General features: G+C 46.2%; 1 protein-coding gene and 1 pseudogene across 9 annotated transcripts in view; one reads left to right on the forward strand and one right to left on the reverse strand.

Moving 5' to 3' along the window:
* GLT1D1 (glycosyltransferase 1 domain containing 1) overlaps window positions 1–17710 on the forward strand; it is a 140945-nt gene that overhangs the window by 98424 nt on the left and 24811 nt on the right. For 8 of the 9 annotated variants that reach the window (XR_010135620.1, XM_054526415.2, XM_024256146.2 and 5 more), the window contains 3 exon segments: window positions 2919–2962; window positions 4917–5037; window positions 14667–14765. Coding sequence is in view for 8 of the 9 variants with exons in the window: in XM_054526415.2 (XP_054382390.1) it covers window positions 2919–2962; window positions 4917–5037; window positions 14667–14765 (264 nt within the window). In the remaining variant the exon portion in view is untranslated. 9 annotated transcript variants of the gene reach the window in all.
* Window positions 1843–2799, reverse strand: LOC100440249 (GTP:AMP phosphotransferase AK3, mitochondrial-like; annotated as a pseudogene).

The raw sequence follows: 17710 nt of genomic DNA on the forward strand, positions 1-17710 counted from the left end.
GACTGGGCAAGTTCTCCTGGATAATATCCTGCAGAGTGTTTTCTTACTTCGTTCCATTCTCCCCATCACTTTCAGGTACACCAGTCAGACGTAGATTTGGTCTTTTCACATAGTCCCATATTTCTTGGAGGCTTTGTTCATTTCTTTTTATTCTTTTTTCTCTAAACTTCCCTTCTTGCTTCATTTCATTCATTTCCTCTTCCATCACTAATACCCTTTCTTCTAGTTGATCACATCGGCTCCTGAGGCTTCTGCATTCTTCACGTAGTTCTCGAGCTTTGGCTTTCAGCTCCATCAGCTCCTTTAAGCACTTCTCTGTATTGGTTATTCTAGTTATACATTCGTCTAAATTTTTTTCAAAGTTTTCAACTTCTTTGCCTTTGGTTTGAATTTCTTACTGTAGCTCGGAGTAGTTTGATCGTCTGAAGCCTTCTTCTCTCAACTCGTCAAAGTCATTCTCCGTCCAGCTTTGTTTCATTGCTGGTGAGGAACTGCGTTCCTTTGGAGGAGGAGAGGCGCTCTGCTTTTTAGAGTTCCCAGTTTTTCTGCTCTGTTTTTTCCCCATCTTTGTGGTTTTATCTACTTTTGATCTTTGATGATGGTGATGTACAGATGGGTTTTTGGTGTGGATTTCCTTTCTGTTTGCTAGTTTTCCTTCTAACAGACAGGACCCTCAGCTGCAGGTCTGTTGGAGTACCCGGCCGTGTGAGATGTCAGTCTGCCCCAGCTGGGGGGTGCCTCCCAGTTAGCCTGCTTGGGGGTCAGGGGTCAGGGACCCACTTGAGGGGGCAGTCTGCCTGTTCTCAGATCTCCAGCTGCATCCTGGGAGAACCACTGCTCTCCTCAAAGCTGTCAGACAGGGACATTTAAGTCTGCAGAGGTTACTGCTGTCTTTTTGTTTGTCTGTGCCCTGCCCCCAGAGGTGGAGCCTACAGAGGCAGGCAGGCCTCCTTGAGCTGTAGTGGGCTCCACCCAGTTCGAGCTTCAGGGCTGCTTTGTTTACCTTAGTGAGCCTGGGCAATGGTGGGCGCCCCTCCCCCAGCCTCACTGCCACCTTGCAGTTTGATCTCAGACTGCTGTGCTAGCAACCAGCGAGACTCCATGGGCGTAGGACCCTCCCGAGCCAGGTGCAGGATATAATCTCCTGGTGCACTGTTTCCTAAGCCCATCGGAAAAGCACGGTATTCGGGTGGGAGTAGCCAGATTTTCCAGGTGCCGTCTGTCACCCCTTTCCTTGACCTGGAAAGGGAACTCCCTGACCCCTTGCGCTTCCCGAGTGAGGCAATGCCTTGCCCTGCTTCGGCTGGCGCACGGTGCGCTGCACCCACTGTCCTGTGCCCACTGTCTGGCACTCCCTAGTGAGATAAACCTGGTACCTCAGATGGAAATGCAGAAATCACCCATCTTCTGCGTTGCTCACGCTGGGAGCTGTAGACTGGAGCTGTTCCTATTCAGCCATCTTGGCTCCTCCAGACATGTAACTTTTTTTTAACTTTTCCGGGAAAATGCGGAAGCTTTATCAACCACTTATTAACTGAACAAAAAGTTAGATTACTACCAAATGCTCTTTTAATTTTGCTCCAACAGATGTTTTAAAAGTTCAGACATCACTGATGTTTTTGAGGATAGCTGCGTAAAACACACTAGATGATTTCAAAGGATGAATCTTAGTATCTGACTCATTTGGCACATCCTTAGTGTCTAGAATAAAATCAGTAGAAATAAAAGTCATATAATTTTCAAAGAATTCATACATACTGGAAGTCTTAGGAAAAGCAGCTTCTAAATGCAAGGACTATGAGGTTTGCCCATCTTACTACTAATAGTTCCACACATTTCTCCTTATGGAGTAACTGAAGCTTCCTGGCTTATTTGAGGAACTTTAGTTTGTAGGAAAGCATATCCACAGGGCCAAGTCTTGTTGGTTTCTGTTCCGGAGAATGTTTCCAACACTGCTTTTTTTCTGGTAATAGTCCAGGACTGGCTTTGTTTGGCTTTATAAGCCTTTAGTCTCTTGATAATCGTCTCTGGTTTATCATCCTCATGCTGAATGAGAGGCTCCCCTGTCAGAGCCTCAATGTCCACAGTTTTGGGAGGGTTGAATTCAATGTTGTAGACTCAGCCACTGGTGGGATGAATCCAGTGAGCAGTAAGGCGTTGTTTAATTACCTCAAAGGACATATTCAGGCTAATCACTGTGTCGATCTGATCAGCTTTATCTAGGGCTTCTGCCTGTGGAAGTGTCCTTGGAAAACTATCCAACAGCTAGACTGGGTGAGATTTTGCAGCTCCTGTAGGGTCAACCAAGATGACATCATTTGGGATGAGTTTCCCTTGGTCAATGAAAGCCTTGGCTAACACGTCAATTTTTATATATATATATATATATATATATATATATATATATATATGTAAGTTCTGGGGTACATGTGCACAGTGTGCAGGTTGGTTACATAGGTATACATGTGCCATATTGATTTGCTGCACCCATCAACTCATCATTTACATTAGGTATTTCTCCTAACGCTATCCCTCCTCCAGCCCCCGACCCCCAACAGGCTCCAGTGTGTGATGTTCCCCTCCCTGTGTCCATGTGTTCTCATTGTTCAACTCCCACTTATGAGTGAGAACACGTAACATGCCAATTTCTGCGCCCCACAGCATGTTGTCCCAGAGCAGGTCCCCACTGGAGAGGTGCTTTAGCTCGAAGTATTGGGTGATACGCGACGACACGGTGCCCTTGCCCGAGCCCGGGGCCCCCATGATCACTGCACGCAGCAGCCGCGAGGACACCCCCATGGTTGCAGACCGAGGCCTGCACCGCGCTGGCACCAGGGCTTTGGCCTGGCCCATGCTGGCTGGCTGACAGCGCCACTAGCAGGCAGCGACCGCTGACATTTATCTTTGTCTCTTTTCAGGTCGATCCAGTGTTTACAAGGGAAGTGAAAGCCAACGTGAAAAGGTTAGAGTTGGTGGAGACCAGTCGTTTTGCAGAACGGGAAGCCTGGGTGGCCCTGAGTTACCTGAACTCACATTTCTCCAGTCCCAGGCACTATTCCAAGCAATTTCCCAGTGTTTCCTCATGCATCCTCCCGGCGAGCCCGTGGCATCCTAGGCACTATCATTTGCCCAGGGAGAGGCCAATAAAAACCACTTTGTGATTATAATTTTTAAACGGATCACATTGGCCAAAATGGAAAGATCTAAACTCTCAAGGGTTTGGAACAATTAAGGGGTATTGCCCTTTGTCACAGCCTGCCTGGAGAGCAATTTGTTAGTGTGTTGGTTATAAGTTGCACTTGTCGGCCAGGAACCCAACAGCACAAGCTTGAACACACTGAAGTTTCATTGCTCACATCAACAAGTCTGAGGGTGGTCAGTCAAGGAGCAAAACGGAGGCTTCCCTGAGACCTCAGGGATTTGGCTCCTGTCTCTGTCCTGCCTTCCTCAGCCTGTGGCTCCCATCCTGAAGGTGACATGGTGGCTATAGAGCTGTGTCATCAGTCTGCGTTTTAAGTGGGGCGATGGGAATGAGCAGACCAGAAGGATGTGGGTCTTATTTGGGTCAGCCCCCTGTAAAGCAGTGTCCTCACAGCCCCCGGGATTCCAGCCAGACTCATTGGCCACACCAACCGCAAAGGGCACTGACAAAGACTGGTTTTTCCCCATCTATAATCAGGGATCTTTAGATTACTCCTAGGTGCAGACACATGTGTGCAAAAGTATCACCTGCTCGGGGAAGGGAGGCCTGGCAGAGCCGTGAGGGTGGTGGCCAGCGGTGGCGATGGGGAAGATCGAAGAAAGGTGAAGATTTACATTGTCTGGTGAAAAAAATAGAACAAGGCAAAATGTCTGTGACAAAATAGCTGTCAGCGCTGTGTGCTGGGAACAGGGCTTTTGTGACATTATCATCTCTATTTAGTATTTCTATTTCCATTCTTTTTTTTTGTCGTTGTTGTTGTTGTTGAGACAGAGTTTCGCTGTGTCGCCCAGGCTGGAGTGCAGTGGCGCGATCTCGGCTCACTGCAAGCTCCACCTCCTGGGTTCACGCCATTCTCCTGCCTCAGCCTCCTGAGTAGCTGGGACTACAGGCGCCCGCCACTGCACCCGGCTAATCTTTTGTATTTTTAGTAGAGATAGGGTTTCACCATGGTCTCGATCTCCTGACCTCGTGATCACCCGCCTTGGCCTCCCAAAGTGCTGGGATTACAGGCGTGAGCCACTGCAACCCGCCTCCTTTTTTTTGAGACCTAGTCTTGCTCTGTCACCCAGGCTGGAGTGCAATGGCACGATCTCAGCTCACTGCAATCTCCGCCTCCCAGGTTCAAGCAATTCTCCTGCCTCAGCCTCCCGAGTAGCTGGGATTACAGGTGCGCACAAACACGCTTGGCTAATATTTGTATTTTTAGTAGAGATGGGGTTTTGCCATGTTCGCCAGGCTGGTCTCGACCTTCTGATCTCGGGTGATCCGCCCGCCTAGGCCTCCCAAAGTGCTGGGATAACAGGTGTGAGCCACTGCACCCGGCCTATTTCTATTATTTCTATTCTTATTGTCTCATTAGTATTTTAAAGAATTATTTGAAAAAAAGTTGAATTATTAGAAAAATGTTCTCTAAATCATGCAGAGAAAATGGCACAAACCTTATCACCGACTCTTCTAATCCTTGAGAGCAGGTGTCTTTATGGAGCATATTGAAAACAAAAGCAGACGTGTTAAGCAACTCCCTCCCTCCCTTGTCAGGGACATGAGCTGTAAGGATTTCCACCCCAGTATAGTTCTCCTGGCTGAACGTGTGGTCAACAGTGCTTACTTGCTGATCTAGAGTATTACACCCAAATTGTCATCTCTCCTCCTCTCAGCTGCCTACCCACGAGATTCTTGGAATCAGAGCCACTCTTCCTGCTTTGTGTTTCAGGGCCGCTGGGGTACGATTGATTGGAGAGATGCCTCAAGAAGATCTGCACGCGGTGGTGAAGAATTGCTTCGCGGTGGTGAATAGCTCCGTCTCTGAAGGCATGTCAGCTGCAATTTTGGAGGTAATTATGTAACTCGAGTACTGAAAGTGAGAGTATGAAATTGTCCATCACTCCTTCTCTTATTTATGGAGGTGACGTCTTTGTCAATAACATTCTGCACTTCTCAAAGCTAAAAAGGCCAAGCAGCATACCTGTTGGAGTTCAAAAGTACTTTTGAAGTTCTATCTGGAAGTTTAAAAATATCATTTCATTTCTCATTGCTATTTCTCCTTGCCAGCTACGATGTAAAATAAAACTGGGATAGCATTGCCTCTCTGACCCTCTAAATATCTCTGACAGGAAGGCAGCTAAGGTTACAAAAGATTAGGATAGGGAACAGGGTGAAGGTATTTTTGCAGGAAGCCTCCTTTTACTTGATCTTTTCTCTTTCTTTTCCATATGTTCTGTAATTCCAGAATTTAAGGGAGGAGAAGAAAGGGCTGGACTTTGCAGGTGGCAGGAGACAGGAGCAGGGTAGTGATCATAGATGTCGGGGTGGCGTGGGGGCCAGGGTGGATCTAATCTCTTCATCTAGCAGTCAGCTCTATAAAATCGCTTCATCTTTTTTGACAAAATGTGTCTATCCCAGCACCACTCTGCAATTCCCCACCGGCGTATCTGTGTTTTCAGGACCGAGGCTGGAGTGGGAAGGCCGTGCTCGTGAATCCCGGGCAGGCCCTGGCTGGGCTATGTCCCCTCTTCTGTAAAAGATCCTGGCAATCCTCGCATCCCCTTTGCAATGGGACCACCTACGACATCTCTTCTCCTCCTTGAGAGGTTTTTGACTGGGGTATTTAACCATTATCTTCGGTGCTTGATGTTAGGTCCTAGAGAGAATCACCAGCATGTGTCTCACAGAAAAAGATGTTCCTTCTCTTGTTTCATTGTTAGTTCATTGCCTTGGGGGCTCCTGAAGAATGAACCCAGAAAAGCGCAGGCTGGGCTCGCTCACACCAGTGCCAGCCTTTAGCACTGAATTTTCCTCATGCGATTAAAGCACCCAGTACCTCATGCATGGTGCCCCTGGTGATTCTCAGCACACACACTGCACACGATAGACATGGCGTAAACAAGCGTTGATGGGCACCTGATAAAGCCTGTTTTCCTGTCGAAAGGAAACATGTGGCCACTGCTTCCTGACGTCTTTGATCCAGGTTTCATGTGTTCTTTCTGAATACGTGGATTTCTTTTGTCAGTGTCTACTTAGGTTCATGCTGTTACTTTATCATAAGTCTTTGGGATATCCATGTATCCCCTTGGATACCGGGTGAATGTACTGAACTTACTGACAAAAGTTAAGATCTGCAAACCTTCGGGGTCCAGAGAGAACACGGTAAATAATCTAGGAAAAAAATCCTCTCCTTACATTTAAGAAATGACTGACGTTGTATGCATAATATTTGCTCTTAATTTGGCATCACTTATAAAAGAAAAAAAAAACCCAAAGAGAAAAACACAGAGGGAGATGGTAGAAGCTGTGTGTCCGTGCCCATGAATCTGCTGTTAGGTGCTTTCAAAGCACAAAGTGTGAGTTTGTAACTTGATCGTCCTCAGCCAGATGTCAGCACCTCCGCTTAGGGGTTGTCGCTAGTATTAATCTCCATTGTCCTTTCAAATCAGCTCCCAACTGCAGTCCTCGGAGCAATACATTTTATTCGTCATGTTCCTTTAAAAATGTATATGCTTATGGTACCAGTATTTGAACTGTTGTGAATTGCTCCTTTGTAGGTAAATACACATTTTTTTTCCAACTTCTTAAGGCAAGGTAGAGTGAAATTCGGGAATGATTTTATAACTAGCACACACAGCACTTCACTGCGGATGAATCGCTGTCAAACCTCATTTACTTCAAAGCAAAGGCAGCTGTTAGCAATTCTGACTGCCTTAAAATGTTGATGTTGTGTTCCTTTTGAAAACTCCAAAATAACCTTTGGGCGAAGGGTTTTGAATGAAACTGATTTTAGAGGAGTGGTAAGGGTGCATTTCATTAGAATCAATTCAGATAGCCAAAGTGTTTAATCATGGAATAAGTGCCTATCACTTTTGAAGGAAGTGACCTTTTGACCTTTCAGAATTAGCTGTATTTTCCCATGGAAGCATAGAAACATCCCATTTGCAGAAACACATTTCTTACTGATAAACTCCAAAAATCAAACTTTAGCTGGATGCGTGGGCAGCGGGGTGAACACTTCTACAACTAATCAGTTGTTTCCACTTTTGAGCTTTTTTACGGAGTTGAATCCTGCAGAGAGTTACATTAAAAGTATATAAACAATTATTTGCTTATCCCAGCCGTCATGATTAGGCTCTTTTCCCAGCCCCAGAACACACACACACACACACACACACACACACACTCGCACACATGCACCTACAGATGCATGCATGCACACACACGCACACGCACGTACACACACGTGTACACGCACACACACACTCGGCCTGAGAGGAATCCCAATTTCTAAAGCAGAGAGGCGTACCTGCAGGAAGGAGGTGATTCCTGGCCTCTTGGCTTCCAGACTCCAGCCCTAGTGATTGAAGTAGGATGTGAGGGCATTCAAAGGCAACTGCGACTCTGTGTCACTTTAACCTCGACTAATTTGTAAGTGTGTGTGTGTGTTTGTAAGTGTATGTGTGGATACGGCAGTGCGATGCCTTTCCCACTTTGAAAAGTGAAGGGCCTTTTGAGTTTTCATCATTAGGAAGATGCTACTGGCATGTATTTGGGATGGAACAGCTGCAGGGAGGCGGGGTGCTGGTTCAAGGTGCCAGAATATAGCTAATTCTGAAAGGTCAAAAGGTCACTTCCTTCAAAAGTGATACACACTTATTCCATGATTGAACACTTTGGCTATCTGAATTGATTCTAATCAATTCATTGCATCAGAGTTGTACCCAAATGCCGTTGGCATCCCCACTGAGAATCACTGTAATCCCAATTATGTAAGATCCCAATGTGCTGTGGGCACATGTAGCCCAACTCCATCGCCACGTGACAAGCAATGCTTGTTTGACTTGATGACAAGCAATGCTTGTTTGACTTGACGGACGCTCAGTAAAGACCATTAAAATGCAAGCCAACCTCTCTGCAAGAAAATCTAGACATGGTGGTTTCCAGCCCCAGGTATGCACCAGAATGACCTTGAAGCTTAAAAAAACCATAAATACAGGTGATGGTGCCCACCCCTCACGATCAGCTTCACTTGTTTTGGGGAGGGGCCTGGCTGCTGAGTGTCTTATGACAGTTCTGCAGGGTAGAACAGAGGCACTGTCTCTGTAAACCTTTATCAGCTCTGCTGAAAATGGCATCCTAGCCACAAAGGCTTTTACAAAGAGTCTCATATGAAGTTTCCTTCTGCCTGATAAGAGCTTGGAGAGCTCATCTGGGGAAAATAAGAAATCAAGTGAGTTCTCATAGGAGTAGAGAGTAGAATGGTGTGTAGCAGAGACTGGGAGTGTGGGGAGTGGGGAGATGTTGGTTGAAGGACCTGAACTTCCAATTAGGAGGAATAAGTTCAAAAGATCTGTATTGCACATCATGGCGACTACAGTTAATAACAATATATTGTATCCTTGAAAATTGCTAAGAGTAGATCTTAAGTGTTCTCACCACACAAAACAAGTATGAAGTAATGCATATGTTAATTAGCTTGCTTTAGCCATCCCACAGGGTAGATGTGTATCAAAATATCATGTTGTGGCCAGGCATGGTGGCTCACGCCTATAATCCCAGCACTTTGGGAGGCTGAGGTGGGTGGATCACCTGAGGTCAGGAGTTCGAGACCAGCCTGGCCAACATGATGAAACCCTGTCTCTACTAAAAATACAAAAATGAGCCGGGTATGATGATGTGCACCTGTAATCCCAGCTACTAGGGTGGCAGAGGCAGGAGAATTGCTGGAACCTTGTAGGCGGAGATTGCAGTGAGCTGAGATCACACCACTGCACTCCAGCCTGGGTGACAGAGCGAGACTCCATCTCAAACAAAACAAAAACACATCATGTTGTACACTGTAAATGTAGGTAATTTTTACTTGCCAGTTTTTTTTTTTGTTTTCTAATCAAGTGAGTTCAAACACAAAGGTGTCAGGTGCATCTTGGATCCTGACATTTCACTTGTCTTAGTCCCAGAGTGGGGTCCCTGACACTGGCGATGAACCGCTTTCCATCCCAAGCCTGTGAGTCACGCACGGTGCCCCGCTGTGGACTCACGGGGCATGTTCTGAGGGCGAGCACACTCACCTCTGTGCACTGTCCGCCCAGGCACCGCCCGTCTCCGTCAGGCCCAGCTGCACAACGTCACCATCGTCCAGGAGTTCTTCTCTCCTTAAGATGTTTCCTTGGTTAAAGGCACATTTTGTTGGTTTTCCGAGAGTTGATTTCAGAACTAATTTTCTGTAAATGTGCAACCCTCAGATTCCACTGAAGTCTCTTCGCCCTGTGTACATTTTACAATGTCGTGAACGGGTTGCGTTGCATCTTTTCTGCTGAACTGCGGTTTTCCTTGGAGGCAGGACCGTGCCCGCCGTGGTGTGGAACCCTCCCCTGCATCTCCCCTTGCGCCGTGGACCATCAGATGGGATGAGTGTGTTCACGCCTTCTGTCATTCAGCAGAAATGCGTAGAGTGCCAGGTCTGTCAGGCCCTGGAGATGCCGCAGCGGACAGACGCTAAAGGGCCTTGTTATCATGGAACCCATGTCCTTGTGAGGGACAGAAAGAAGGACTGGGAGACGGGCAGGAAGCAGGCAAATGGAAAAGTGAACAGAGAACTTTAGGACGTAGTAAGTGCTGAGCAGGAAGCGCAGCAGCACGACGTGGCAGTGGGCGGTGGGGATGTGCTCAGGGAGACTCCATGCTGTCATGGGCTGAACTGTGGCCGCTCCCCAAACGCCTGTGTTGAAGTCCTCACCCCTGGCGTCTCAGAATGGGAACGTATTTGGAGATAGAGGTAATCAAGCTAGAATGAGGTCTCTGGGCAGGGGTGTGGGGTGGGGGCGGGGGGGGGGCTGAAAAGGGAAATTTCTTTTTTTTTTTTTTTTTTTGAGATGAAGTTTCGCTCTTGTTACCCAGGCTGAAGGGCAGTAGCCGATCTCGGCTCACCCCGACCTCCGCCTCCCAGGTTCAAGTGATTCTCCTGCCTCAGCCTCCCAGGTAACTGGGATGACAGGCATGCGCCACCACACCCGGCTAATTTTGTATTTGTTTTTTAGTAGAGATGGGGTTTCTCCATGTTAGTCAGGCTGGTCTCAAACTCCCAACTTCAGGTGAGCCGCCTCCCTCGGCCTCCCAAAGTTGTGGGATTACAGGTGTGAGCCACCACGACTGGCCTTTTTTTTTTTTTTTTTAATGTACTCTTGCTCTGTCACCCAGGCTGGAGTGCAGTGGCACATTCTTGCTCACTGCGGCTTCCGCCTCCCCAGTTCAAGTGATTCTTGTGCCTTAGCCTCCCGACTAGCTGGGACCACAGGCATGCACCACCACGCCCAGCTAATTTTGTTTCTATTTTTAGTAGAGACGGGTTTTACCATGTTGGCCTAGCTGGTCTTGAACTCCTGGCCTCAAGTGATCCTCCCACCTCAGCCTCAGAAAGTGCTGGGATTACAGGAGTGAGACACCACACCTGGCTGATGTTGAGCATCTTTTCACGTGCTTATTGCCCTATTTATACCTTCTCTGAAGAAGTATCTAGTCAAACCCCTTGCCCACTTTTTCACTGTGTTCTCCTTTTATTGTTGAGTTGTAAGAGTTCTTTATATATTATAGATACAAATCTCCTATCAGCCTATCAGATATTTATTTCCTAAATATTTCCTCCCATTCTGTAGATTGTCTTTTCACTTTCTTAATGGTTTCCATTGAAGCTCAAAAGTTTTTAATTTTATCTTTATTATTTTATTTTTTGTAGAAAAAGGAGCTCACAATATTGCCCAGGCTGGCCTCAAACTCCTGGCCTCAAGCAATTTTCCTGCCTCAGTCTCCCAAAGTGCTGGAATTATAGGCATGAGCCACTGTACCTCGATGAAAGTTTTTAATTTTGAAGAAGTCCAATCTTCCTATTTTCTTGTTGTTGCTTGTGTTTTTGACACCACGTCTAAGAAGGCTTTGCCTAACCCACAGTCTTGAAGACTTAACTTGCGTATTTCTAAGAATTTTATTTTATGGTTTTAATTTGTCTGTTATGTCTGTGATCCATTTTGAGTGAATTTTGTGTGTGTGGAGTGAGGAAGGGGCCAGATTCCAAATTCCTTCCTTCTTTGGCGTGTGCACACTAACAATGACTAGTATAGCTTTTTTTTTTTCTCCCCGAAACAGTCTCACTCTGTTGCCCAGGCTGGAGTGCAGTGGCACAATCTCGGCTCATTGCAGCCTCCGCCTCCTGGGTTCAAACGATTATCCTGCCTCAGCCTCTCAAGTAGCTGGTATTGCAGGCACATGCCACCACGCCTGGCTAATTTTTGTCTTTTTAGTAGAGACGGGGTTTCACCATGTTGGCCAGGCTGGTCTTCAACTCCTGACCTCAGGTGGTTTGACCACCTTGGCACCTCCCAAAGTGCTGGGATTACAGGCGTGAGCCACTGCACCCAGCCTAATATAGCTTTAATATAATTTTAATTTATTTTATCTCGAGGTCTGTTTCTAAAGTCAGCTGTTTATCACTTGGGATTTATGGGTGTGGAGTGCGTTCTCAAGACCTGGGACAGGTCACTATGCTCTATAAAACTTACTGAGTCAGGTAGGAAGCCCATCTGCTACTGTAGTCTCATTTGCAGTTATAACAATGCCCAGAGACAGATGTAAATTCTGTGGTATTAAGCCATTTAATCTGGACAAGCACGGTGGCTCACACCTGTAATCCCAACAGTTTGGAAGGCCAAGGTGGATGGACTGCTTGATCCCAGGAGTTTCAGATGAGTGTGGAAAACATAGCAAGACCCCATCGCTACAAAACATTTTTTAAAACATTAGCTGAGGATGGCGGCGTGTGCCTGTAGTCCCAGCTACTAGAGAGGCTGAGGTGGGAGGATTGCTTGAGCCCAGGAGGCGAACGTTGCAGTGAGCTCAGATTGAGCCACGGCATTCCAGCCTGGGCAACAGAGTGAGACCCTGTCCCCTCTTCCCCCCAAAAAAGGTTATTTAATCTTCCCCACTCCCCTTTTGAAGGAGATTTTATTATCTCTATTTTGCCTCAGGGGAAATAGTCAAACAGCTGGGGGAGGCTGAGATGTTGACCCAAGATGGTACGACTAGTATCTAGTGGAACCAGGATTCACACCCACGCAGGTCAGCTTCAGAGCTTCCCTTACAAATGTGATTATTTGTTTACTTTTAAAAAGTGTAAAATCTGTAGAACTGAAAGAATGGTACAGCAAATACCTGTGTACCCTTCACCCACGTTCATCCTCCTGCTTCCTCTCCCTCTCCCTCATCTCTCTCTGTACACGTACACTCTCTTTCTCTCTCTTTTCTTTTGCCAAATCATCTGAAAGAAGGTGGTTGATCACGGCACTGCTAATATTTCTCTCTGAAACTTTGCAGACAGGTATCTTCTCCTGCACCTGAGAAGACATGAGCATGCCTGAGAAAATTCAGTGTAAGTTAAATTACATCACTGGATGTGCACTCCATAGATAATTCCCTTGGTGTTATATTTTTTTTTTTCAGGCAGGATCCACACACCATTCATGTATTGCATTTGGCTTTGTGTCTCTTTAGTGTCCCCCAACCCAGCTCCCCATAGCTCTTCATGACATTGAACCCTCTGAAGGGTCCTGGTCAGTTGTCCTAGAGAACATACCAATAGATTTGGCTGACGCGTTCCTTGGGGTTGGATTTACATCAAACTTCCAGCTGGGACTCCAGGCTGGTGATGTGTGCTTCCCACCACGTCAAACAGGAGACGCATCTGGTCAGCTCTTCTGGCTGTTGGTGACAGATGGCTCCATTGCGAAGGCTCACCTGTCCCTCACCTCTCCTCTGTGATTGATAAGTCTTCTGTAGAATGGTGCTTTGGGATTTGGGGACACAGATGCTCCTCGACTTATGATGGGGCTGCATCCCAGTAAACCCATCACAAGTTGAAAATACTGTGAGTTGGCTAACACAGTGAAACCCTGTCTCTACTAAAAGTACAAAAAATTAGCTGGGCATAGTGGCGGGCACCTGTAGTCCCAGCTACTCGGGAGGCTGAGGCAGGAGAATGGTGTGAACCCGAGAGGCGGAGCTTGCAATGAGCCAAGATGGTGCCACTCCAGCCTGGGTGACAGAGCAAGACTCCGTCTCAAAAAAAAAAAAAAGAAAGAAAGAAAATACTGTGAGTTAAAAATGCGTTAAATACCCCTAACCTACCAAGTATCATAGCTCAGCCTAGCTGACCTTAAATATGCTCAGAAGACTTGCATTTGCCTACAGTTGGGCAAAGTCATCTAACACGAACCTATTTTATAATAAAGTGTTGAATATCTCATGGAAGATATTATTGGATACTGTACTGAAAGTGAAAAACAGAATGGTTATATTGTTGCTGAAATATGGTTTTTACTGAACATGTATTGCTTTTGCAGCAACATGAAGTCAAAAAATCCTAAGTCGAATCATTATAAGTCAGAGACCATCTGTATCCTGTTCCCCGATGACCTTTTACTCAATGGATTTGATCAGGATCCACTAGGATCCACTGTTCATCCCTGATCCTCACCTGAATCACTTATTACACCGGGGGTTACAAAGTGATGATTTTCTAATTCCGCTCTTCTATCTACACTTATTATACGTGCGGATTCTTCTGCAGAGATGAGCTTTCCCTTTTCTTCCTCCTACTTTTCCTCCTCCTCCTCCTCCTCTTTCCTTTCATTTCCCTCTCATGACTAGGGAATCAGGTATTTTTGAAATTTAGTGTGTTACCGTCTGTTACAATCATTATTCTTTTTGAAGTTGCAAAATTGTCCCGCTGTGGTCAGTGGGATCCCCTTGAAGTTGGCTTCTGTTTCCTTTCGATCTGACATCACTGAACTTAGAACACTGTAGAAAGAGAACCCGCAAAATGCCTCCTTTCCGGGCAGGCGAGGCCAGGGCTGCACACTGTGCTGTCAGGCCATCTTCTTGTGGCACAGCTGCTAGTTGCTGCCAGGCTGTGGGGCATCAGGTGCCTATCTCCAGACCTTCGGAAATGGAAAGTCGGCTTCGTGAATAATCAGAATGATAAATCGTTTTCCTTTACTTTTGTCTGCATGCCAGAGAGCTGAGTTTGGTTTTTGTGGCATTCATACTCCGTTGCCTGTGCTGGAAGGAAATGGCTCCTCAGGGAAAGTGATGATGGTAATTAAAAATGCATACTCCATGTGGTTGGTGAAGAGGTGTCAAATGAGCATTGGAGAGAGGGGGTTCTTTGTGACACTGCAATAATTATGTCAGACAAACAATTACAGTATACAGTGTTTCAGAGCTTCCAAACATAGTAAGTAATTAAAACTCAGATGTATTTTGAAAACGTGCTGTTGAGATTGGGATATCGTTTTGGCAAGGCATATTTTTTGTGAGGTGCCAGAGGTCCAGTTAACCTAAGAAGTTATTCTGCCCCACCCTGACTCACCTTGCTGCAGAGGCTCTTCAAATGACTGCCTTCCGCCCCCTTTTCTCCTGTCTCCTCCAGGCGATGGATTTAGAAGTTCCAGTGTTGGCTAGGAACATCCCGGGGAATGCTGCCATGGTGAAGCATGAAGTCACAGGGCTACTGTTTTCCAATCCTCAGGTAAAGAAAAGTTCTTTCCCTCCATTTACTCACCTTGTCTGAATGGTTTTCCTCTGTGTTTAATGGAGAGACTCTTTCTGTTAGCGCTCAGTATTCCTGTCCTAGCTGGAGCCCTGCAGAGAGCATGCTGTCTTCTGTTATCACCTGGGCAGCTGCCTGGGTGTGCCACTAGCAGAAGCCTAGGGAACAGGAGCATTGAGTTCCATTCCTGATTCTGTTGCCAAGTTGCTCTACGGGGCTGGGAAAGATAATCACCTCTGCGATGTTCGGATTTCTGATTTCTAAAATGCAAACTCTCAGACACAACCTTGTATTTATGGAACATCTGCTGGCTTTCAGAGGACGAGCGCCTATGTGATCACTTTTCATTCCTTGAAACAAATGCACAAAGTATGCAGGGTTCTTGTGTAAATACAGAAACACGTGTGAATGTCGGGAAATAGAAGAAAGGGCCATGTACCTGTCCATCGGTCCAGCTGGTTATCCGGTGACTTCTGGGGCACACATGTGTGCCATCACCTCCCAGGAGCATGGAAAGGTGTTGCCCAGTGTAGAGGGCCACAGACAGTTCTGGGGATTCGCCGTCCAGGGTTTGCCTGCATCCGACGCCCTGAGTGCCTCCTGCAGAGAGTGACCTTGGCCGAGTCTCCAAGCCCCACTTTCTCTTCCGGATAAGTGGAGCTTATCGTAATACTTCCCTCTTAGAGTTGTGACATGTGCTGAATGAGTTGATGGCAGAGCTTAGAGGCACACATGAAACATGCTCAGAGCTCAGTAAACACCGATATTATCAAAAGGGAAGGTGTTGGCTGGGTGCAGTGGTCCAGTGGCTCACGCCTGTAATCCCAGCACTTTGGGAGGCTGAGGTGGGAGGATCATTTGAGGTCAGGAGTTTGAGACCAGCCTGGGCAACATGGTGAAACCCCGTCTCTACTAAAAAGACAAAAAAAAAAAAAAAAAATCCTGGGCATGGTGCATGCCTGTAATTCCAGCTACTCGGGAGGCTGAGGCAGGATAATCACTTGAACTCGGGAGATGGAGGTTACAGAGAACCAAGATCGCGCCACTGCACTGTGTCTAGGCAACAGAGTGGGACTCTATCTCAAAAAAAAAAAAAAAAAAAGGAAGGCATTGTCACTACGTATGCCTCTTGTTAGGCAGTAGTAAGTAAAAATCTTTTTTTTTTTTTTTTTTTTGAGACAGGGTCTCACTGTGTAGCCCAGGCTGCAGTGCAGTGGTGTGATCATGGCTTACTACAGCCTTGACCTCCTGGGCTCAAGCGATCCTCCCACCTCAGCCTCCTAAGTAGCTGGGACTACAGGCATGCACCACCATGCCTGGCTAATTTTGTTTATTTTTTTAGAGACAGGATCTCGCCTTTTTGCCCAGTCTGGTCTCGAACTCCTGGCCTCAAGCGATCCACCTGCTTGGTCTCCTGAAGTACTAGGATTATAGGCATGAGCACCACCTTCAGCAAAAATTAGCTTCTTAAAAAAATATTAGGTTCTACTCCTAACCATCTTTATTAAAGCACATATGATATTCCGAAATCCAGAAAGTTACGCTTAAAAACTAAAAACTCAAATACTTGAATATTCAGTTTTTAAGATTTCCTACAGCAGATGTTTAATTCAAGTTCAACTTTCCCTTTCTGTAGTGTGGTGACGTGTCATGCTTTTCACTGCCTGCTTCTCACAGAGTCATAAACAAATTCCAGCACAAACAAGATGAAAGCCAGCTTCATGAGGCAGCGGGGGGTGGGGAGGTGGCAGCGGGGTGGGGGACGGTGGGTGGTGGGGGGGCGTCGAGGGGTTGGGGGCGGAGATTGCAAGTCGCGAGGTATCAGCAGGTCATGAAAGAATGCACTGACCATCCTGAGAAGTGGAGGGAAATAGCAAAGGTGGGACCCAGGAGTTTATCTGTTATTGTCTACAAAAGGCGTAGGTAGCACTAAAGGCTTCTCTTTTGATAGTAATACCTAAAAGCCTAAATAATATCAGAATAGGAAGAGTTTTCAGTAGTTACTTGTTGATTCTCCAAACAAAGGCTTATTGCTTTTTACCATATTCCATGTCTCTCAAGATCAACGCCAGCCAAGCTTCAGGTCAGCGAATATTAATATCCACTCTGGCAAAGTATTCTGGTTTTTTTTTTTTCCATCTCCCAAAAGGCAACGTCTATTCACTTTATAGCACAATTTCAGAGGACCAAAGAAAGCACTCCAACTTTATCAGTGAACGTCTGAATAGCAATCCCTTATAAGTGGAGCTATTAGGCTGAACAGAAGAATGAAAGCAGTTTGGCTCTTCCGATTTCATACAGCCTCTTGTAAGATATTCCTTTTAATGTTTGCAAATCACTATCATGCCTCCGATGTATTCAGGTCATTTCTGCGAGTTTCCGGCTTCCTGTGAGCCATCAGACACGACTCTGCGGCACTCACGGAGTCTAGTTGCAGACTTATTTTGATTCCAGCACTTTCGTGTTCATTTCACAAAGGATGTTAAAAAAAATAGAACTCTTCTGTTTTTATGTTGGGGGAGGCTGCGATTCTTAACACACATTGAAATAGTGCGCTAGACGTGGATGTCGCACCTGGTTTGGTTTGGTTTGGTTTGGTTTTCTTTACAGTCTCCTTCCAATTTTACCCAGCATGGGGTAGGAGCTGTTGTTTTAAACAACAATATGCATTTTAAATAAGTCAGGGACTATGATTCTATGAATCTTGACTAAGAAACTCAGATGAAAGGGACCACTGGTGTGTTGCCAGTGTTGGCAAGATTAATTTTAAATATGAGCCCGGGCACAGTGGCTCGTGCCTGTAATCCCAGTACTTTGGGAAGCTGAGGTGGGTGGATCGCCAGAGGTTAGGAGTTCGAGACAAGCCTGGCAAACATGCAAAACCCTGTCTCTACTAAAAATATGAAAATTAGCCAGGTGTGGTG

Source organism: Pongo abelii, chromosome 10 (assembly GCF_028885655.2).
Source record: "Pongo abelii isolate AG06213 chromosome 10, NHGRI_mPonAbe1-v2.0_pri, whole genome shotgun sequence".
Taxonomy (NCBI): domain Eukaryota; kingdom Metazoa; phylum Chordata; class Mammalia; order Primates; family Hominidae; genus Pongo; species Pongo abelii.